Source organism: Epinephelus moara, chromosome 24 (assembly GCF_006386435.1).
Source record: "Epinephelus moara isolate mb chromosome 24, YSFRI_EMoa_1.0, whole genome shotgun sequence".
NCBI classification, from domain to species: domain Eukaryota; kingdom Metazoa; phylum Chordata; class Actinopteri; order Perciformes; family Serranidae; genus Epinephelus; species Epinephelus moara.
Window position 1 is genome coordinate 30,171,436 of NC_065529.1, and position 24,702 is coordinate 30,196,137.

Sequence of the window (24,702 nt, forward strand, 5' to 3'; positions counted from 1 at the left end):
AAGGCGGCACTGGACCTGATGGTGGAACAGTTTTAACATTATTACGGAACTTCTGCATGCTTGATAAGTAGTCTTCACACTGTCTTGAATGCAACATGTGGTGTTCAGGTGTTACAGCTGGCTCAATATGTGGTTATATAGTTGCTGTTTATTTATTTCTTTTAATTGATATTCATATTTTCAAATTGGTTGAGCTTTGTAACAATCTTTCCAGGTACCCTCTGGAAACTACCTACGGGAGTTCAATATAACTCCTTACAGACTTTTTTCACAGCTGCATGTGTCAGCAAGAGGACTGAGCATGAAACTAAAACTTCCTCTCTGCAGCTCCTGTTGCAAAACATTACAAAGAGATAATCTATGCTTTAATTAAATATAAAAAGAGCATGTTTTTGATTGTTTTTGTGGCTACATAACTGCAAAATCTGGACTTTTATTGTTCTTGCATTTCTCCTATCAAACACCAGGTGGAGCAGTTGTACAGGAATCACCCTGACCCAGCTCTGCTGTGGCTCATGTCCAGTGGGGCTTACTGTGTAATACAAGTTGTAACTGTAAAATCTGTCTTATATCAACTGATCCTTGTAGTTTTTCAAGTTTTCTGTTTTTCTGGATTATCCCAAACTCCATATGATGGGCGCTACTCACGATCATCACAGTCGTCCACATCAATCTCTCCATCTGTGTCCATGTCGTCGGGTTGGTTGGCGGCACAGGAGGGGGCCAGTTTCGCTGCAGGGTGTGCGTCTCCATTGTGCAGCTCTGGCGGCGGCCTGGAAATGGCTGCGTGTCCCCTGCCAGGAGCGTGGCTGTCTCTGGGATGGACCAGTGGGGCCAGGGGAGCTGGTGTCAGATTGTGAGCCGCCAAAGTCTCGTGACTCTTTGAGTAGGACCTGCGGAGGCGATACAAGCCCATTTAAAGAATTTCACTGGTTACAGGCTCGTTTTAACAACTATTGTCTCTTTAAAACTGGAACTATCACAGCTTTCATCAGATGACTCACCTCTCCACCTCATTCTGAGTAGCTGGTTTCTCTTTTTCTGCTGCTTTGGGAGACCAGGGGCGGAAAGCAGAGGGCCTCTGTTTCAGTTGGACCTGTTTCAGATCCTGGAACAACCAACAAAACAACAAACTCAGAACAACAAACTACCACTAGAGCATCTAATCAGCCGTGACAAACACACTCAAAGGCCCCTTTTCATTTAACCACACTGGATGATGAGAGGTCATACATAGGTGATAATGTGATGATTCAAAAGGACAACGGCTTTTACGTCACCCTTTTGACCTTTTGAGCTTAACAGCAAATCCAGTTTCACACTAGCAACATGCGCAAACAGTGAACAAACCTTGTGTGCAGACTTTGACAGCGATTGTAGCCAGTCGGGTTTCCTGTCTTTGTCAGCTGATGGAGATTGTAATTTGTCAAATTTGGACCTCTTGGCAGGGACCGGGCTGGGAGACTGTGGAGAGAATAGACAGTTAATCATCGTGATCCTTGCAGAGATAAAGTGCAGATATTACATCATGGAGTACAGTGGATATTTCAGGAGCCCACAACTTCTAAAAATGCTACTGTATGACTGTGAATGGCATTATTCATGAGCAAGAAACAGATTTGTCAGAACATGAAGTGACTTTTTACAGCTTCGCAGTAAAAAGAGCAGCAGGTCGCAGGGAGGAAGACAATTAGACAAAACAGAAAAGAAGTCACGGAGAGACAAGGGGATTGAAGATGTGTCTGTGTAAGCGTTTGGTCTCTGAGCTTGGCATGTCTGCATGTTTGTGTGTGTATGTGTGTGTATATGCGTGTGTGTGTGTGCGTGTGTGTGAGCAGGGCTTTGAGCTGAGCAGACACTCAAGCTGGTCTGGCTGGCAGCCAGTAGGGCTACATTGCTCCCTGCCAGGCAGAAGAGGCGCCATCAGGTGGAGCAGATCGACTGCCCGAACCACAGAAATATTGCAATATAGAAACAGAGGGAGACAGAGAGGGAGACGAATTAAAGTAATTGCACTCAGATCTAACAGACGATTGAGTTGAAGTGTGCTGAGAGAGTTCAGGGAGGGCTACAAAGGCATTAAATGTTTGAGGGGAAACTGCGCCTAGAAAACCTGGGGAGGAAGCATCTGCCTTGTAAAGTGCCACAAAATACAGAATCTCCGGAGCTGCTGATTGTATATATTGTATGTCTGTGCGTGTGGCAAGCTGCAGGACCATGTGTTGAGATAGCTAACCTCCTCAACCCCTCAGGTCTGCACTTGTCAGACAGAGGATATGTTTACCTAGGCAGGCGCAGAGGCCAGCACAGACCTGCCTGCTACTCTCTTACTCACTACTATGACATTCTGCCTCCAGGAATGGCAAACACTCCCATCTCCTCGTCTGCTTGTGCGATTCAAGACAAATGATTACTCTGTCTACATTCAAAATCCTCAATGGAGAACACTCCTGCGGGGTTGCGTGTAGTTGTGAAACCTTAATCGCTGCTCGGCTGTAATCACCTCAAGATGGAAATTAATGACAAACCTCATTTAGCATTAAGCGAGAAGCCTGGCTGGTAATGAATCACGTCTCACAGCTTTTCTACACCAAGCCAGCCGCTGCGTGAGTGTATGTGTGTGCACACGCATGCAGCTACATCAGCGGGTGTCAGGACGCGTGGGGAGGTGGAAGGTTGCGGGCATGGTGTGTGTGTGTGTGTGGGAGGATATGAGTGTGTTTGTAGGAGTGTGTGCGTCTGGTACAGTGTGTTCAAGGGTGGGGGTGTTAGTCAGGTCTGGCACTGTGTACCTGAGCTACAGATGCCAAAACTGACTGCAGTGCTGAAACAAAATGAATCGATAAGTCAGCGACAAAGTCTACAATCTACAAGAGCTTTTATAAACATTTAAATGAATCATTGAGGCCATTTTTCAAACAAGAAGAATGTATTTTCTCTGGTTTAAGCTTTGACAATGTGAGGATTTGTTGTAGTCCTCTGATTTATATCACTATAAGTTACCCCACAAGCAGTTTTAAGACATTGCCTCAGGATCTGGGAAATTGTGATCAGCGTTTTTCGCCATTTTCTGGCATTTTATGGACTAAAATGGCTACCTCCAGATCCTTCAGATCTGCTGACCAATCACTGCCCTTAATGGATAAGAACACTTTGCCCCTCGTTATTATTTCTATCTTCCTCCTTTATTGATATCTTAAAACCCTGCCTGAAGACCCATCCCTATTCATTAGCTTTTTGATAGCCTGTTTTTATTATTCATCAGTTCTCTGTGAAATACGCTGATTGTGTATTTGTACTTCTATCCATAATTATTCTATTTAATTGTTATTTTTGATCTAAATGTGTTTTTGTCTTCTCTCTGTACAGCACTTTGATCAACATTTGTTGCTTTTAAATGTGTTCTGTGAATATGTTAATATAACTTGGCTTGACTCAAAACAAAAAATAACAGACTTACTGGGCATGGCCGCTTTGAGTGACAGCTGTACGCCTACCGTTGACAAGATGCTTCCATGGAAACAGTGTTGGTTAGGTAACTATGGCGTAACCCCAGAGTAAAGGCGTAGCCCAAACAGAAACCCCGGGGCTAAAAAATGAAGCCAACACGGAAAAACTGCCAAAAACTGTAGCTCCTCTAATGGCCACTTGAGGCTGGCTCCAGAAACCAGTTAACTTATAGACCCCCATGTTAAAATGGCCAACTTTACAGCAGAAATAAACATTTTAAAAGCGTGGTACAAAGAACGGTTTTGGTCCCTGTAGCTAATTTCCCCGTTCATGACAACTGTAGCAGGGGTGAATTTTTATATAACTCATTTCATTAGGGCTTAAAGTTATGCATAATTAAGGGCGGAGTGACAGGCTGTCTGCTGATTGTGTCCTCGGCGTCTCAGTGGGATCCACCCCTCGCTCCCCAGCTCCAGCCTCTTGCCCAAATATAATCGCTTCTGGCTCCAAAAAAAAACAAAAAACAAAAAAAAAACAAGATAGCGATGGCCAAAACTTGAGGTTTCAAAACATGAGTCCACAATCCAGTGGGTGATGTCATGGTGGCTTTGTCATTATCTATTGTAACATTTTACTTTAACCGGCCTTTTTAGCATTTAAAGGCAGCCCATTGAGATTTAATAAATGGTTTATAACATACTATAGTTTAGTTATAAGTAGATATAACCGTTTATTAATGCACTTGTTAACAATTATAACTCCTTCTGTGCTCACCCGTAAGTGACAGCTTGTTGTAAAGTTGTAATAATACACAGTGTGTTATAAACTATTTATTAAATGTTTATAACTGCTTATAAATGCTACATAAGTGGAGCTAAAGTGAAATAGTACAAATTAATCCAGAAGTAAAATTAAAGTCTCATGTCTGTCTGTTCTGCCTCTACATACTGGTACTTCATACTGGTTTCTGCTTCATGAGATGAACATGACTGGTTTGTCTGGACACTCCCCTCAAATCTCCCTGACTCACAAAAGTCTCGACCTGTCTAACCACTAACCATATTACACACACACACACACACACACTGTTTGGTTTTGCTACTGTATGTTAATTCTTCAGACTCAGACCTCCTGCTGACTGCATCCTGCTCTGCAACGGTGACTCGACCCCTCACCTGCCTGCCTGACTCTAGGCCGGCGGTTTTCTAAGAACTGCTGCCCTGGTGTAATCAGACTCTGTAATTACTGACATGACTGTTGTTTTCCCGACAAAAGGATGTCTGCCTGTCTGGTACTATTTCTACCCTGAGGTTTGCAGCTCCAGGAAGGCTAAGAGCGCTAGACATAATAGAGTCAGAAAACAGACACTCCCAGACACCACAAGGGACCTGCTGGCTAAATCTGACACTGACCTCACAGGAGAGCAGCCGCACGGGCTTAACTCACCACCACATCATAGACATAGCATGGCCACGGAGTCATAACACCCTCCTCGCACGTCCTACTGCCTAGCAGGTCCCACTGAGCCAGATGATAGGACATCCCTCTCCCTCTTTCCCTCTCTCTCGTCTCTCCTCGCTCACTGCTAAGAGAGGGAGACTTCCTCTGAGGAGTTTGCTTTGGCCGAGTCCCCTGTGGGAACTGAGTCTTGAGTGGGAGGGGGGTGGGCCAGGGGAGCGGGACCACAGAGGAAGCACTGAGCTGAAGGAATGTATACTTGAAGGCCAAGTACAGCCTCTCCTTTAAGACTCCATTCAAGCATTGCCCTTTTCAACTCGCTATTGTATGATATTTCTTTGAGGCGCTGTAATGAGGGAGCGTTTCAAAGCAAACCTGTAGGCTAAACAGGGTCTAATAGCAGCTGGGCAAGAGAAGACATGCTTTATTTTTTAATTAGTGCCGTATAATAGCATGGTAATACTGGGATAAGCCCCAGCTATTTTCATGCTGGCATGACAGATAATCGCAGAGAAACACAACACATCACATCACATCGCAAACATATCAATGTCTATTCTAAGACCGGAGCGTTTGACCTGCTTGAAGAATAATTTGTCAATATTGTGCTAACTGGAGCGTGATGGCAACTGAACTGTTATTTCACTTGAACATGGAGCTAATCATCAATATTTGTTTATTGAACCTCTGATGCAGTAAATCTGGGACCAAACCAGGGCTGCTATTTGTTGTTTAACTAGAAAGACATCATAAACTCGTTGCTAGTAAACTTTAAACTTTATTAGCAAATAACATACCACAGAGAATGCTAATTCAAGGGTTAGCTCGCCCCCCCAAAAACCATAATTTCTCACAAACATCTGAAAGTATCTAGCCGTGCAGATGGTTTTGGTTTTTACTTGCCCAGGTTTTCAGATATTTGTCATTGCAATAAAAAACATACTTTTATTCTGGGTGCTTACAGCTTTAAAAACTGCAGCCTGTTCTGTTCTCATGCTCTATTTGTACATATACTGGTGAAAAGTAACGCACCAGAATTTGTATATAATCAACATAAGCACGAGCCAGTAATGCATATATATCTCATGTAATCAGGTAGTTTGCGATCACATGACCAATGAGCTGAAGGGACTAAAGAAGAATGCAGTATAATGAACAATAGTCCTCATAAGGAGGCAGGTTGGGGTGCTGGATGGGTCAAACAAATGCAGGACTTTCCCTCAGGAGACTAGTGTTCTTGACCATGTGCAACAAAGTGAACTTTGAGTTATTTTAAGGTACACCGTCACCATATTTCTTTTCCTAAAACCTGACCTACATAATGTTACGTTAAGTATGTAACATCATTTGTGAGGTGCTAATTCGTAAAATATCATACGAACCGTTGTATGAGGATATGTTGAAAACTTACATTAAGGGTGTTTTCATATTAAGTACGATTGCTTCGTATTGTGCCTGAGTCCAATCCAATCCACTCCCCAGACGGATTGGAAGGCAGATTTCACATTAGCAATGTTGTTCTATACTCAGGAACACTTGCATCATTATCTACGTGACATTTGTTTATGTTGTTGCTACACTGTAGAAAAGGGCACCAATCTTAAGTTCCCAAGCCCATACGATGGGGTCAACCTTCACAGTATGCCTAATATGGTTTATCTCACTTGCCTTTATATTGTATCACCCATGACTGTGCTGCACGCAGACGCAGAGTTTGGAGGAGAATGGCAGTGCTGAGAGATACCTTTGCAACAGTACTTGCCTACTGCTACCATGGGTTTATAAAGAGAACTGGATACAGGGTTCAAGGCAGGACCCTACAAGCCTATGAAAGTTGCTCAGTGGCACATGACGCCAAAAAAGTTTGACTCCCCAGGTGTAAAATTACCTGTATCTTCCACATTGTTGGGCCTATAGAGCAGGCACACTAAAGACTTTCAAGAGCCAAGCAGCTAACTTTCAGTTTCCGTCAACTTGAATGTTGGAATAAAATCATTTTTTTCATGCAGCTATCCTAAACTTTTGAAATGCTACTGGACTGAATGGATCAATTCCGGGGCCTGACTGCTTCTCATGTTAAATAGCAGTCAACTTCAGTGTTTTGGTATAGTTGGTTTTCACACCTGATGCAAACCATACCTAGTCTTCATCTGAGTACAGATGAATCATACTTGAGACCACATTTTCAATTAGGCATGAATCGACATACCGTGCCCAGCTCCAGTAAAGAATGTTCAGTGTTCAATGTACTTGGTCCTGATTTAAAAGCCTCCTTAAAAACTGCAACAATGACGTGTCTTTGTAGACGATGTGTTAAACTTCTCATAGGGAATAATTCTTTGGTTGAAAGAAGTTTCATTGCCATGAGGGACAGATGAGTAGAAAAGGCTTACTCAGTGTGGGGGATCTTCAATCAGTCTTCTGGCTGCTGTTTCTTTCCCTACCAGACTTTTGTCACAAGATTGATATCACACTTGTCTGTACAGTAGCTAAATATAAAGCTACTAACAGGAAACTGAAAGTGAAGGGAAACAGCAAACCTGAGCAGGACCACCTACACATGATGCAACATGTCACTTAGTGAACTTTGGAGGTGCTGGTACACAGACCTTGTTACCTCTGCACAGAGCCCGACTAGCTGTGTCCCCTTATTTTCAGTCTGCATGCTATGCTAAGTTAGCTGTCCGCCAGCTGTAGCTTCATATTTATCGCACAGACCGACTTGAGAGTGGTATCAACTTTCTCACGTGACTATCAGCAAGAAAGCAAATAAGTCTATTTCCGAAAATGTGGGTCTATTCCTCTAATAACTACATGTTGACAAGTCTTATAACAGCAGGCTAAACCGAAACCTCAAGCATCTGTTGTGGCGCTAAAAAGACTCAAATGAAATTATCAAGAAATAAACATGGAGCAGCACTCATCTGGTGAGACGAAAATAGTTTCCCCAGCTGAACTTCCTCGGGCAACAGTCATACAATACCAACGCATGCTGCATGATAGCATGGCATTAAGAAAAGTGCACAGCAACAAGACACAACAGTTTCAGATTACGGCCTCTTTTCCCCTCCTAAACCCCTGAATGTAATCCCCAGATCGACATGTGCTTAGTGGGGCGCTGTCTCACTCAAGGGCACACCAACTGGCACGGCTCGCTCGGGTAACAGCCTTAGTTGGAAGTGAGAGAATACTAGTTTTAGTAATCTGATCCCTGTAGTTTGGTGCGGATGTTCACAGGGATGCCTCGAGCTCTCTATTCAACTCTCACTGCATAAATTGTACGACAGTCTCTTGATTTATATAAAGCCCTGTGGTCACTCTGTAACAGCTGGGGGAAAATTATTGGTGTCTGCCCAGAATATCCCTGAAACTCCATCCCCACTCCACGCAGATACAGCACAAGCTCCCATTTCCCCTCGCTAAATCTTAGCTTAATTTATCAATTTATTCTGTCTCCACTGTGTCCACTTTGTTTATGTAGCTGAACTGAGCCATGGCAGTAGGGACACACAAAGAGAGCTGCAGGGCTTGGCATAAGGTCGGCATTACAGCAAAGCTTATTGGATTGTCCTAATTGTCTTTGGGATTGAGACTTGATGAGGTCTGAGGCGGACGCAGGACGAGCTGCTGCTCCTAAAGGTGGAAAATATCTCATCTGGTCCGCACAGCTAGTATAGCTCAGAGGCAGAGGAACAGAGCGTTAAAGAAGTGTTCCGCATTTGTCAGCCATTCATAAAGTGAGCTGTGTGTGAAAAAAAAAAATACTGCACAAGATCTAGTGACCCCAGTGGAACACTCTTCATGTGTTTGCCATTTTACTGCTGCCATTTCTGTCTGCTCTTTATATACATCAACTGCGTGCATGTCTGTCCTTGAGGAGGGGTCCCACCTCTGTTAGTCTTCCTGAGGTTTTTCTCTGTTTTTGTTCCATGTCAGTTTTTTTTTTTTTAGCTTTTCCATACGCAAATCATGTTGGTCTATGGATATAGAGTTACGTCTGTTGTGCAGACTGTGAAGCCCTCCGAGGCAAATTTGTGATTCTGAGCTACATGAATAAAACTGTCTTGACTTGACTTGACTTGAACACTGCAAAAAATCTCCTTGTGATCTTGTCATTGTTGTCTATAATTAAGTCATTTCAGCAGACGTGGAACAAGTATTCAGGTCCCTTACTCTGAGTAAAAGTAGCAAAATGTAATTTTAGTATCAAAAGTTGAAGTGCTCAAGTCAGAACAATGGTCTGTATGAGTGTTATACTATTTTATCATTACACTATTATGACATAAATGTGAAATTAGCTATTTGTATTTTATGTGCACTGTTGGGCGGGCTATTCAATGTGTACAAATGCAACACAAGTTCATATGTTTTGCATGTAAAATCTGATTTTGTGTAGTAACTAGTGACTCTAGATGTCAAATAAATGTAGCGTAGTAATAAAATCTTCAGTATGTCACTATTCCAGTTGTTATACAGTGCATGTATTAAGGGCATCAGATTTGATTTATGAAGTGAAGTACAAGTACCTTGAAATGGTACTTTTAGTACAGTACCTGAATAAGTCCGCCCAGTTACATTCCAATGCTAGCTTTAATTGTGTGTTCACACCAAACACGAAGCAAGCATTTCACAAGGCAAGATAACATGCAGGGACGCAAATTTGTGCCAGGTGCATAAATGACGCAAATGACGCGATGCAAAGGATGCAAAATTTGCACCATTCACTAGTTAAAATTTGTCAATTTGCACAAGAAATTTATGTGACACTCACACTTATGTGATCTTATTAAGATATCCCTGGTGTCACCGAGAATCAGTGAGTTGCTAATTAGCAAAATGATAGTAATAGTAAATAGTAATTTCAGCTGGTCTTTTATTGTGGAAAGTAAACAACAGAAGGAGTGAAGTGGTAATGCGCTGCTGTGCCAGTATGATAAATAAAGAGTGTTGCTGTCTTGGTTCACACTGGTTCAGAGCACGGACCCTGCGTCTTTACAGCGTTCACATCACTCGAATTCAGCTATCAGTTGTAGTTTACTGCAAACCAAGTTAGCCGTTAGCTGCCTTTCCCAATTGGTTAGCACAGGGTGAGCATTCGCCAGTTGCAAAATACTCCAAAATACACTTCAGCGGCCGAATTTCTGCTCCGTGTCTTCATTCTTAAAATGAGTGAATAAACCTGCTGGAGCACTTTACCTATTTCTGATGTATTTGGTACTGGGTGTTTTTTAAAATTGTTTAATTCACGTCACTCAGCGCACTTATGCAACGCGTCTAAATGTGAAGTTAAACTAAAAGTCACACCTAACTCTCTTTAATCCTTTGATGACATCTTTCATTTCTACTCTCAGCATCATTAAAAAAAACCTGTTCCTTGACTGAAGTGAATTCCCTGAAAAGATCATCTCACTGGTGAGAGCAAACAAAAAGGAAGATTACTGTACTACTGCATGGCCAGAAATGAATTCCAATTCAGGCCCAAACATGGCAACCATAACAACATGGACATGCCCGCCCGTCTCTCTTACAGTATGTTGACAGTGGTGTCCAAATCACTCTCTCTGCCTCTCTCAGAGGATGACCTCACAGTACAAAGGGCTCATAAGTCATTTCAACAGACACGGAAACCCTAGACTAAAAGACACGAAACAGATATCACTACAGATTATACATTATTAGCATGAGCATGTTCGGTATGGTTGTGAGGCAAAGTTATCTTAGGAAATGAAACGTGCCCTCTGACTGGTGTATTTATAGACGCACATAGCGCCAAATTCAGCAGATAGTTGTCTGAGCCCCCTCGCTGCACTATTGGAATAAGAGAATTAAACATCAGACCACATGATCTGAGGGGAAGACACAAGGCTGCGTCTGCAAACCAATAAAGGCACACACACCCACAGACACACACACACACACACACAATGCCTTTATGCTTCTGTTCACATTTAGCACACTTATAATGTAGGAGCAGCTGCAATGCTAACCAGGAGGCCGGAGGGGATGAAGGTTAACGAGAAAGACAGAGAAAGAGAGAAAGAGCAAAGACAGACTCGAGCTGACCTACGTTTATGGAATTTAATTTAGCTCTCCTGAAGGCTAAAACGAATTCTTCCTCAAAAAACTATTCACACAACTTTCAAGAACATCATGAATAAAAGAAGAAAGGACTTGTGCGAATTTGCGAGGAAATTAGATTCAAAAGCCAATTAGCACTTTGGTTTTGGTTGATTCTGGGCTCAAAACATCTCGCTGATGTGGCTTCAAGCCAAACAAATTAAATATTTAGTCATTTAAATATTACTGTTATTCTTTTTTTTTTCCTCATAACAGCATCCTCTATTCAACCATGATTAAAGAAAGAACTCTTGACTTTTTATCTTTGTGCTCTTGAATTAAATTACAGGAAAGCTGTGAGAAACTCCCTGTCTTTCAGGTAGGTGTGAAACCTCCCACATCCAAAACACAGAAATTCTCAATGCAAGAGTCCAGCTGTTTTCACCGCTGTTGCAAAATTACCAAACTGATCAATACTATCATTTCATAAAGTATCACGCAGCAGTGTTGCAGAACATTTGCCAGCGTTTCTGCAGCTGCATCCTGACTGTCATACATGTGTGCGTGCCTTCACAGAACTTGATCTCTGTTGTGCAGCAGTGCCAACGCCATCTTTGCCATGCAAGCTTAATCCCTTGGCATTACACTGACACTCATAGGACTCTCTGCCGCCGATGCTTCTCTGATGTATTTCACTGATATATAACTTACCTTTACTTGAAGCCGTAATATGTGACATAAATATAATTCACATAGTTTAAAATGCTTTTGAATATTCTTTTATTCAAGGTTTAAAAAAACAAAAAACAAAAAAACAGGTCAATGGGTTCTGCACGAACCAAGATAAGTCATGTCAGCATTTACACATTTTATCTACATCTGTTGGACATCAGTGGCAGTTTATTTGTGGTCATAGAGGAACAAGGAATTGTTTTTTAAAAATGATGCCCAGTTTGCTTTGACGAGATTAAGGAGGATATTTAATCTGTTCAATAATTCTTGGAAGCTAAAGGAGGGATTTCCAATAAATAGACCTATTTATCATAATAAAGATAAGGCTATTTTGGGTGTGTCTAAACAACATGTTATCCTAAAATCATTTTTTTCCTCTGCGAATTTCAGTTGCACTTGTATGACCGCAATTGAATTTCAATTGTTTACTTATTTTGCAAGAAGTGGAACAAGCTGAGTTTCAAAATACAGCAAGGACAACACGTCTGAGTTTAATGAAAGATTTTTTTTACCAAGGGGCCTTCGAGTGATTTAGCATTGCACATTTGTAAAGTTCAGGGATGTGTGCAAGAAAGATTAAAATAGAATTATCTCAATTGACGTAGCAGTGGCTGATTTAAACTCCATAATAAGCAGCAGGCTTTAAAACTAAATCCAAAATTTCACATAATGTAATTCCATACAACTTTCATTGTCTGTAAAATGCCAGTTTGTCTTGTTTTTTAAAACTCTACGCCCCCCGCTGGTTTATAATGCAGGTTTTCTGTCAAATATTGAATATCATTATCATCAGGATCACTTTGACAGGCTTTAGAAAGCTCCCCGAGAGCCACAGACGACACTATGCGACTGTTTTCACAGGCTTAAGGATATGATTCAATGAAAAAAGGACTCTGTGTCTGAATACAAGAGAGCCAAGTGTTGGAGTTTGTGGGCTCTCGATGACAGAGTAATGAAAGAGAATAGTGAAAATCTGTGGTTTCACGCTGATAAAAACAAACTCCGTCCTGTCTGAGACAGTTGGGCGTGTTAACAAACCATCCTCTCATCAGCAGTCTGATGTCTCCAGACTGGAAACCTTGGTTTGTAACTGATAAGCACATCCCCTGCTTGCACGCATGGAAGTGTGTACCGCCATTCTCGCCATCAGCACGCTCCCACCCCCCCCTCTGCTCTACGACAAGACAGCAAGTCCAGTGTCTGACTGGCTGGTTTTAATCCTGCAGATTAATACTAATGCCACGGCAAAGAAGGCAGAAAGACGATTAAAATGTCACTGGATAACCTCTCCACAACCCAAACAGTAACAGCTCCAAATACACAGACCATTATATCACTCGCAGTACCTGGTACTGCACGACTCCTCTGCGCCTCCCTCGCTGGGCAGAGGCGGTGAAGGAGTCAGGACAGGAGGACGCCTGGGAGACCGGCGGAGGGGAGGGTGAGCAACTGCATGGGGACTGCATGTTAAAGACTCAGTCCGGGTCTAGACCTCCAGAGTGTGAGAGATTGACGGGCCAGATGGACAGTCAGATCTCCATGTTAACAACCCAGTACAGGGGATAAAACAGAAACTTTAGTCTCTTAGATAGCACTTTATTTCAGTGAGTAATCTTGTGATACTTGACTCTTCCCTTTGATTCCTCTGTTTAAAAAAAAAAAAAAAAAAAATCCGAAAACACGTGATCCTCATAGGGGATTTATCTGGCCGTCATTTTGCTGTCTCCTAAAACAATTTCCTTACTACAGCTATTACTCTTCAGCTATTTTTTTGTGTTTCCTTTCCACACTGATTGCCTTCCTTCGTGTGCAACTATATGTGCATCTGGTTACAGTAGTGAATTGCCCATAGACTGTATATAAAGATGGACGACGTGACAGCTCCTCAAAAGTAAAGCCAAAACATCTGGATCACTCCCTGATGGCTGGATGTAGTATGTGTCATAAACCCCGCCCCCTTCCATGTTAGCAGAGGGGAAATGTGCAAAATCAAAAATTCCAACGTCAAATAGATTTTTTCCAAGAATGGTTTCTGTCATTTTAGGCTGTTTTATTATGCTATTGTATATTTTTCGGCTAAGTTCGGTTTTAATTAGTTATTTAATGATATAATAAAGGGGTTTGACGTCATGATTGACAGCTGACAGCTGTGTGTGCCAATCGGTGTGCCCTCGACCAATGGCGCTGTTCGCGTCTTGTCAGATATTGATATTGAAGAGAGCACCACTGCGCAGACTCTGGCTCCAAATGATGTCAGCTCAAGATGACAGCAGCTAATTTTGGGATATATTGATTGGATGTGGTTAAGACCCGCCGTCCTTCTTTGTGTGTTGAGATATATATAGATTTTTTTTTATTTTTTTTATCTTATTTGTATTATTGTCATGTTTTTTTTGTCTCATTTTGTTCATCACTCAATCACTGTCTCCCCTTTATCTTTTGCTTCTGACTGCTGCAGTAACATGTAAATCTCCCCAGTGTGGGATTAATCAAGTCCTATCTGTTCTTTTTATTATCAATCCATCTAACAGTTATTTTCTCAATGAATCAGGCCATTGTAAAATATTGAAAATCACTGGTCACAATTGCTTATTTTGTTCTCCCAGCCGCCAAAAACCAAACAATCAAACAGTTTACTATCACACAATGCAGAGAAAAGAAGCAATTTAGAAACTGGAACCCGAAAACTTTAGCTTGAAATATTAGCAATTAACCAGCTGTGAAAGTAGTTGCCAGCTATTATTCTAATTGTTTCATCTTCTATGTGGTCCCTCTTTCCGTTTCTAGGTCAGGAGCATATATTGCAGCCTAAATATATAACATACTTTCAGCAGACCTCGTGCTTTAAATAATTTAATCTGAGCAACAATAACCATCAGCACAGGAACACACGGCTAATTTAGCTGAGCCACATGACCACACGGCCCCCCGAGCAGCCAGCGGAGAGGAGGGCAGGTGGCAGGTTTATTTGGAAAGATGAAAATGGGATGAATACCAGAGGTTAAGAGGTGTGAGGGGAAGGGGCGAGGGCAGAGGGGGATTTAGGGGAGGAGGTCATAAAAGCTGTGAGAGGGTGAGGTGAAGTTAGGGTCACTGCTCACTCAGGGTCCCGTGTGATGTCATTTCACCAACACAGTATATGTCCTAAGAACTGCTCGGGAGCTAATTGGTTGAACCGGGGTAATAAATCCCTCTGAAATTTATAGATACCACTCTGGTCGTTCGGCTTAAATGCTGCCTTTCTGGTCACCAGGTTAGAAAACCTAATCTGTGCTCCACCACTGTTGTTTCCAGGACCATTCAAACAATGAAATACTACCGCAGTTAATGCTGCGGACACCCAATGTGTCTTTTAAAGGTTTTCTTTTTGTTTAATTAGCTTTGAACTTCAAATTTAGCTAATAAGCTTGAAAGCCTGGGATCATAGCTTTTTATACTGCACCACTACATTAAAGGTATTTTTCTAATGCTAGAAAGCACAAGCAGAGAGCTGCGCTGTTTGAAAAGGGCTAATGGGTCCATTCAGATAGACAGGAAACAGTGCGAATAAAAGACCTCATATTAAAGAGCAATAGGGAGCCTTGACGTAACTGAGGAGGATTACAGCTCAAGGAGGAAAAAAACAAGAAAACCAGTGGGTTTTATGAGTGTTCGACCAGTTAACTGTCAAGTCATTTTCAAAACTACACCAGGAGTTACTGCCTCTGAAAATGTTCCCCTCCTGGAGTCAAATGTAGGAGGGCCTCACAGTGCAAGTATGTGTATACAGTAATATTTGACAGAGATCAAATAGCATTTCACTTGTTTCCACTTGTTCAAGGAATTGTCTGTAAGGGAAATAGGGGATAAAACACCCACAACATCCGTTCCTAAGATCACACATTCCATCCTTAAACACTGGTTTTGTTTCCCTCCTCCGTTCATAGGAAAACATATCTGCTTACAGAAGTAAATAGGTGAGAGGGCTTGAGCCTTGCAGCTTCCATAAAATGAATACGAGCGCTCTAAAATGGAGGGCTGAGAGGGGCGGGTGGTGGACCGCAGCACCTCATGAATTCTGCAATTTGCCGTCTGTTTCTTGACTCTCAAAAATTCTTGGAAATGTCTTTTCCTGGATGATTTTATTGCACAAGAGCCTGTGTTTTTCTCCATGGCAACCACATAACAGTAGAGCCCAACTAAGCTCTGACTCAACAAACAGAACTCCACAAAATACCCATTTCAGCGCCAGGGTTTTCCCCCCTCGCCCAGCTTTCCTGCAAAACCCTGCCCGAGACGGCTTTAAAACACAGGCCGAATGATCGCACTGACCGTGAATGAAGACACATGCTGGGATTAATCAGGGCACATATGTGACATGCTGCAGAAGATATGTGCAGGGAAACCGCCTCATGGGCTCCTGGCGAGCCTCAGGTGCTGCATGGGCTCAGGCTTTTTTCTTCGCCAGCCAGAGCCATGACGCGTTCTGTACAGTAGGACGGGCAGCAGCTGGGTACTGTTAACCTGCGGGAGCCTCGCTTTAAGCAACAGCAGGTTCAGAACAAATACACCGGACAGAGCGTTACATAAAAGTCTGTCTCTCTCTTGGTGGGCTGAGCTGAAAGGACGCAGGCGCTTTGTATCGCTAATGTAGCCGCTAACGGGGAAGGGAGGCCAGGGATTAGTGATGCAGGCAGGCACAGGCCTGAGAGGAGGGCATGATGTGTGTCACTATGTAATCTTCATGGCCTTTCCCTGCAAATCTCTGAGACCTGCAGGTTGGACGCTGACAAGATAACCTACATGAGACTAATTACACAGAGTACTGAAATGCAAACTAGGTGGTGTGCAACTCCGGAGAAGCTTTTGTTCCTGCTTCAAGAAGTCTTTTTCTTTAATTCATGGCCGTCATTTACTGTAAAGACAAAGTTGTTTGAAGGAGACTGAAGGAGTCGTCGTCCTCCCACCACCTGTCCTTGAATCATACTCATCACTTAACACGCCAGGAGAGGATTTAGTTTGCTGCTTTCTCATTGGTGAACCGCCAACCTTCTTGTCTTGACTAGTTAAGGCCATTCCTAAGAAAACAGGACATGTCTGCTAAACTGTAACTTAAGACAACAGTGAGCTAGGCCGCAGTTTCAGCTGCTGTCGAGCAGCTGTAAGGCGCTTAGCGTGTGCGGTTGCTCTCAGTCTTTCAGAGGCTTCACCCTTGCAAAAACACAGAATCAAACAAAATTATCCTTTATTTGTTGCATATAAGGTCATTGCAATGGGGCATGGGAGACTGCCAACTTTTCTCTTTGCCTCTCCCGTACTCCCCGTCTACCTCGTAGTGAGCACAGAGGAGTATGCCGCAGGGAGGGGAGGCCCTACACAGGAACTCAATAATAACTTTCAGCAGTCTAGCCAGGAGGCTGGAAGCCCAGACTGCGGCTGTTCCGTCCTGTCCTCGTTCCTCCCTCCGCACAGCCCCACGCTCCTCCCTTCATCCCCCTCCTCCTGCTGGCCTGTGTCTGCTCCACAGGACTGATGCATTCTGCAGACAGGCCAGCGCTCTTAAAGAGACACAGGCCACATTTTTATCCCCTGAATCACTGCAGTGGACGGAACCACTAAAGCAAGAGCAGAGTCCTTCATTTCCAGCCCCTCAATCAAGGGCCTGGGCTCTATTTCACTCCTTTTCTTAAAGGCTCGAGACTCTGACATGACGCAAAATGTGAGTGAATAAACAGGCTGAAGTATGTTGAGAGGCTCTCAGTGAATCTCCGGCTGGATTCTTTCACCGTGGCGGCTTTTGAAGGTGTCTTTGATGCTTTATTTAAAGTTTGTCAAGTGCAGTCAATGTGCTTGGCTAAGGAAGTATATTTAAAACCACTGTCATGATAATTTCTAAAGACACTCCAAAATAAACCCAATATGACGCTGCCACCATGGACGGTGCACCTATTTCGAAGCAGTGACAAACCAAAGCAAGTTTGCATACCTAAAAGGGGTAGGCTGAAACCTTAGCTGACTGCGCCAACAATTTTTATTTCAATTGTTTTGTGCTGTTCTCTTTTGACGGTAAAGAAACAAGTGAAAAGGTTGACTCTCCATGTGTGAAATGTTGCCAGCGCATTTTTTCTACGTGATGACATGAGAGAACAGCCCACAACATGAATCACATCTTCACTATGTTACAGATTTGTTGGTCTTAATGTGTGAAAATACCTACCTTACACTTAGAATTCCGCCTATCTATGAGTCGGACCGAGCATGAGCCGCCTAAATGGCGTGTGACTGAACAGAGCCATGTTGAGCTCTATACCACGGCAAGGAAACGATTAAAAATTTATTAGAGTTGAGTGACACAGAAACCTACAAGGGCGTGCCTGCCAAACACGCTCTCATTCTTTTGCTGTCAGCACTTTTCGTCTCTTCATATACAAACTGTGCAAAGTGGCAGAGGGTCTGAAAACCCAACCGCGGACCGACGGGAGAAAGAGGTCATTATAACTAATTTATGTAGCAAACACATCGGCTTCTAATCTTATTTTTCACATCACACAACGGGTATGTGTACATACAGTGACATGGGAGTTTTAAAGTGGGTAAAACAGAGCTCCGTAATGTTCTGCTGCCTAAATATCTTGAAGGGGCTAAAGGGTTAACACATCTCAGCTGCAGCATAACAAAAGATGAAATCTCTATGGGAGGTATCAGTGCCAGAGTCAGCAAAGCAGCACAGTCCTCTGCAATGATAACCCCATTCTGGAAAACCTATAAGGCTGAGCATCCAGCTTCAGATGGACCAGACAGCTCCAGCTCAGGCTCTTAAAACTGGGAAAGAAATCTTCCAGCAGAACATAACTGAGACTCTCAGGGGTGTCTTCATGGCAGAAATCTCCACGAGAATCCCACTGGCCTCAAACGCCAGTATTTTCATGGCTTAACAATGCTGTTATTCCCTCTTAAGTCAGATGTGCAAACAAAATAGAGCCACCACCTGACTGTAAGGACAAAAAGACAGAGCCTGGATCCTGTAGTCGTACAAAACAACTTACTGTTCGTTAGTCTGTGGTATGCGGGGCTCTTTGAGAGGGTGACGCATACCCAAACAACACCAAGCCATTGAATCACCAGTGTTTACGCAGCCACATAATTCTGCACCATCTGTAGGACTCGGATCTGATCTTCTGCATAGCATAACAAGCTGACGGCAATGCAACAACAAGGGGACACACGCTCGCTGAGCTCTTCTGAAACACTTTTAAAATACAAGCCAGCTCATTAAATCAAAACAAAGATCTCTTGCCCAGAATATATCTTTATTTGCAGCAGTGACAACAGCTTCACGGTGACGTCCTCTCCTTTGCCCTCGAACTCTGAACCAACTGTCACCTCCTTCACCTTACGAGGCAGATGCAGGATGAAAAAAAAGGCAATGAACTTCTGACCTGTCATTCAGACTGCAGAGGAAGCTTTGCAGCTCGGGGGCAACCAGAGTCCACCATCCACTCTGTCTCTCCTCCCCTCAATGTCTCACCCTGCCATCCCATAAACCCCCACTAAAAACCTCCTGCTCCCCCTTTTATGGGTGCCAGATGGTGGGGAGGCCTCCGTGCCTCTGGACTTGCCTCTCCAGTCTAGTAAAACCAGTTGACCTCAGCAACATAAAAACTGCTATTTATGAAAAGGCTTGGAACAAAACACACAAACATCCTGCCACTGAAACAATCAAACGCCATCTCATCTCCCAAAGAGCCCTTTTACAAGATGAGAGCAGGACAGCAGAGACACCAATAGACGACGTGTACCCCTGCTCTGGGGTGATGGTGGTGAGGTCCAGATGTAGCGACTACACCCAGGTACATTTTTTTTCTCCTTCTGTGTGAAGGGTTTTTATTTGCGTGCCTTGGGTGTGAGCGCAGGACTTTGGCAGCGTCTAAATTTCTCCCTGAGAAACGGAGAAGCAAAACAAACAGAGCCGTCTGCATTCAGGTCGAAGCTGAACCGCAGAACCACAGTCTGGCCTGCGGTTCACAACATTCTGTTCCAGCACTGACTTCACCTAAAACAAACACTCTCAAGACCCGTCCACCTCAGCCAGAGGGAGAGGAATCTGAGAAAAAGTTTAGATTTGAACTCCATTAACAAATCCCCTTTCTCACACTGCTTCTTCTGCTGCTCCTCTGACCGATGTTTTCACCAAGCGCTGGGCAAATGTTTTCACTCACTTGTCACTTGTGTAGGAGTTGTGCCCTTTGACGGCACGCTCGGACTGAGTCCAAGGTTTGTGAGCGTGCAGAGTTGGGTGGGAAAGAGGGTTAAAAGGCCACAGATCGCCTTGTTATAAAAGAGCAGGCCAATCAATGGCTTCCTTTTACTGCAAATCAAGTTAAGTGATTATCTGCTCTTCCAATAACAACTTTCTGCCCCCCTCTGCTCACCTCAGATGTCCCTCCTTTTTTGCTTCTTCCTTTATTTGTTCTACCGGTTGGAATCTACCATTTATGTCCTGCAATTCAACCTGACCTCCCGGCAACCCCTGGCGTGGCTGCCTAAGCCATTAAGGTAGCTGTGACTGTGGGTTATTAGTGTGATAAAAGTTTACTGTCCCTCCAGCCACTCTGCACGGCTGCTGTTTAACGCCCCTGAGGAACAAGTCTATGGGACCTTTCACACAGCAGATTGGCCATGAGGGCATTTGGTCAGTAGGCCAGCACACAAACACAAATACACTTAAGAGTGAAATCTTTAATTCAGACAGGCGACACAAGCAGCCAGGACGACAAACAGAATGCAAGAAGCATGGAGCAAAACCAGCCTACATCCAAGTCAGGATGATGAATCAAAGTAGAGCATCCCCTGTGCGTTGGCTTTGTGGAAATATGTAGACAAGAGGGCTTAGGGGGGTGGTGGTTGTCTGTGCTGTGTTTTTTCCTGTGCGGCAGAAGTTGTGGGCAGCCGAGCTAACTGCAGCCTCAGCACTTCTCTCCATATTCTCCAGTTTCAAGCCAAGAGAGAGAACAAAGGCAGAGAGCTAAGCTGCTGCAGAGGTAATGAGGACAGAGGCATGCAGCACAGGAGTGTGTGCCCTCAATAACGAGTGCTGCTGCAGTCTATGATGGAGTCCTGTTGGACAGCAGGAATAAAAATCCATGCAGCTGCTGCTAGCAGCCACTCTGCCTGTAGTCTGCCCACAGACAGCAGTAACTGACTGACTGCAGCCCACCCCTTTTTACACTGCAGCTCTGTCTACCACAAAATGGAAACCACAGTGTGACTGGAATTTGCTTGGAGACACATTGAGATCCATGAAGAGAGACAGTAAAACTGTTTATTCCATTGAGATACTTCAGCAATAAATTATCTGCGAGTGGCAAAATGTTTTTAACTGTTTACGTCGTTGCGAACAGAACAGTGCTTTCATTACATTACAGCACAAAAAGAGAAAAAAAAAGAGACTGGTAGATGGCTTGAAAGAAATGTTACCATAAAAAGTAGTCGACATGACAGAACAATTAATTCATACAAAGCTGATACTAATAATGCACTGTCAAGAAATCTACTAAAATGTGTCAGATGGCAGAGCTGAGTTTTCACAAATGACTAAAGCTCAGATTCCTGAGAATGATAAACACTGCGAGCTGTGGTGTGAAGTATCTGAAGAAGAATAGCGCAGCGGGGCACAGAACTGAGGAAATCCACATTATTGCTAAAGGAGAATCCCAATTAAACTTGAGGACACACCCTTTATCCACAGCATCTGCCAAAGTCTCTCCAGCTCACCAGTTGGAATCAATAATGTGATTAAGCAGGAAAAAAGCGAGTGGAGGGGAGGAATTTTACAGCAAAAATAAAACTTGGAGCGGAGGTAGAAAAACTCCAAAAGGACGAACATGTCTTTCCGGAGTTGGTATTCATTATACACTTAATATCCTTCGGTAAGCCTGAACGATTCTTGGTCGTTTTCTTTGCAGTTTCAAAGCACCATAGATGACATGTTCAGCTCTGCTTTGCTGCTCCACTTCATTACAGGAAAAACATGTAAACATCCTACATGTTTAAAATAAGTAACTAATTATAGCAGTCACATATCTAATTGGTAAATGTAAGTATTCTTAACATTATTTACCCCAAATGTCTTTAATTTTGAAGTCGGAGGCATTCCACAGAGAGGCTGTTTTGGCAGCTCTTGGCTGTAAAGCTGTGTCAGTGCTGGTCCATGCCAGCCCCACCCCATTAAGGCCGAACCCTGCACATCATGTGTTTCCACTTTACCGATAGGGTGGAAATGACCTCAACGCAGTAAAAGATGACAGGGGTGCTAGCGCTGTTCACCAGATGTGAGCAGAAAAAGAGAGAGAGAAAGAGGAGGAGGAGGAAGGGGAGAGAAAACCATTCGCCTGAAGAATTTACTGCAAACCCCTGAGGAGCCCTGTGATTGAGGGTTCAAGTCGAGCTCCAGAGGTTCCTGGTGTATCTCAGCGGCACTCGGGGAGCGCATACCCTCCCGGCCCGGGCCAGACACAGAACTGCACGCGCGCACACACACACGCACACACATACACACACATGCAGCTGTGCATCTACGCATGCATCCCAAAAACCCCACTGTCATTCCACTGCACCTGCTAGCAACACAAAAGCCACTTCCTCCCACTGTGTCCATCCAAGCCCCTTTATCCCATTTAGTACAGCCTGCACCACAACAAAGGCAGAGAAATTAGGGAGCTGCGTTGATGATAGGGCGACTAATCTCTTTGGAGGGACTCATTATATTAGCAGCCTGTACAGTTCGGCAGCTGAAAGGGGTGAATTAAATATGGGCATGCAGAGATGGGCGTCTTTGTGAAGATGAGTGCACCAACAATGCGCTGCTATTACCTCTGGAATAATTCATACATTCCATATGGGACAGATGCCCTGACCAGACTATCATGTTTGCGTTTGGTTTAACACATTCGATTGCTACGAGGTCAAAAGTGCATTGATTATCTCCAAAAATATCTGTTTGTTTTGACTCATAGCCATATTTTCTCGCTCCAAACTGTCATGCAATCTCCTTAGTTTTTCTAAGCCTCTCGTCTTGAGCATATAATCATAAAAGGCCACATGACCTTGCACTTAAACACATACTCCTGTGCAGCAGATTAGGACTGTTGGGGGCCAAAAGGAGAGGTGATTACTTAGTTTTTGATGATAATCTGAAAAGCAGCTTTTTTAAAGATGATGCGTGTACTACCTCTTCTTTTGACACCGGCCATACTCTGCTTAAGACACAAGGCTTATAATAGTCCCCTCATTATAGGCTTATGGGTTGGCCTGCTCTATTTCAGGCCATGGCTGTCTGTGTCTGCGCTCGTCGACTGGCTGGAAATAAAGCCAGACGCTTGTCAACGCCACAAGCACAAGGGAGGCAGGCGGCCCTGCTGGGCAGCCGGCATAGTGAGCGCAGTGCGGGGCCAACCCTGAGACTATTAGACACCTGCAAAAAGGGGGAGGAGGGAAGAAGTGTCCTCAGCATGTGAGCAACTGTGGCCCATCTGTACGCCTGTCTTTATAAATGTAGAACCTGCTGTATGGATGCAGACAGAAAGACAGTGAGAGCGAGGTGGGGCAGGCGGCTAACGCGTAGAGAAACCAAATTGGGATGTATTTGCAGAGATACAGTGCATTCAGTGGGGTAATAAACAACACTAACAAGGTCAAAGAGGGAAGAGGGGTCCACCTGACCAGATGATGCTGTGGCAAAGAGTGACCATGACGGATCCTGGGGTGACTGTAATACTGAATAAATAACTTTCTCCCCGCTCGCTGCAATAGCGACTGCTAGGACAGCTGTGCTGAATTCATTTGATACGGGTGCCTGCTGACAATGCTGCATTGCTCCGTCTCTGCAAGAAAGCATGTCGAGCTGGTCTGAAGAGCGCACAGGGGCTCGCAGCTTTTCACCAACACTGAATGATTGTTCTGCTATACAACCCCAAAGCTTCTGACCCCTGCGAAACTAAGCTAAGAGAAATAAACCATAAATTAGGCTGTTGGCCCCGGAGAGCTACTGTACGTGCAGATAGTCAGAGAGAAGACACGGATCAGATTTTGAGATGCAATGTCCTGGCGGCAGAGCAGATACGTGAGATGATAGGCGCCTGTAATGGCACACGGCAAAACAGAAGAGAGCCGAAAATAATGTGGATCCCACTCATTTGTTCATTTAGCGGGCTCTTGAAATGAGCCTGGAAAAGGAGATGGAGGATGCTTTAGAGGTCATCGTGACAAAGTAGCACTACCTCTCCATTTCTATCTATCTATCTATCTATCTATCTATCTATCTATCTATCTACCTACCTATCTATCTATCTATCTATCTATCTATCTATCTATCTATCTATCTATTTATCGATGAAACACAGACAGATGGTGAGTTTTTATCTCTTCAAAACGAGACGATCAGCCCTCACACCCCTGGAACAGTACAGTGATACATGTGCGGCGTATGTAGGCCAGTCAGAATACAGACTGATACAGCATGTGCTCACTACAGTGGAGGTGGAGATCTAAGTATAATGCAGTGTGAGGGGGAGTGCAGTAGGAGATCTCAGTGGAGGAGGAGAGCCTGTGTCTGTGTGTGTTTGTCTGTGTGTGTGTGTGTGTGTGTGTGTGTGTGTGTGTGTCCTACAGGGTCGAGGAGGTGTCAAATGGAGGAGGTGAGTGATGGTGGCGGGGCAGAGGAGGTGTCAGACATGGAGGTCTCGGTGATGGAGAGGGGAGCTTTATACAGTGCTGACCTGTGGGAGAAGTGTGTGTGATGCAGAGAGGAAGAGGAGGAGGAGTTGGAGAAAGGAAAGCAGCAGCAGCAGCAGCAGGAGGAGGAGGAGGAGGACAGACTTTCATTGGAGGTCACAATGAAAGAGGATGGGCAGTGAATGGAGGAGGGTGAGGTCTCTGTACTGTAAGAGGTCTATGCACTGTGAGGTCTGTGCGTACATACATGTGTGTGTGTGTTTTGTGTGTGTTCTGGCACGCTTCTTTGAGCCC

The 24,702-nt window shown here is 43.9% G+C and overlaps 1 protein-coding gene across 1 annotated transcript in view; it reads right to left on the bottom strand.

Moving 5' to 3' along the window:
* LOC126385552 (ski oncogene-like) overlaps positions 1–24,702 on the bottom strand; it is a 35,702-nt gene that overhangs the window by 2,843 nt on the left and 8,157 nt on the right. The window contains exons 2-5 of the mRNA XM_050037324.1: positions 1,351–1,464; positions 1,005–1,108; positions 649–893; positions 6–15 (exon numbers count right to left, since the gene is read on the bottom strand). Of these exons, the coding sequence (XP_049893281.1) occupies positions 6–15; positions 649–893; positions 1,005–1,108; positions 1,351–1,464 (473 nt within the window). The remainder of the gene's footprint in view (positions 1–5; positions 16–648; positions 894–1,004; positions 1,109–1,350; positions 1,465–24,702) is intronic.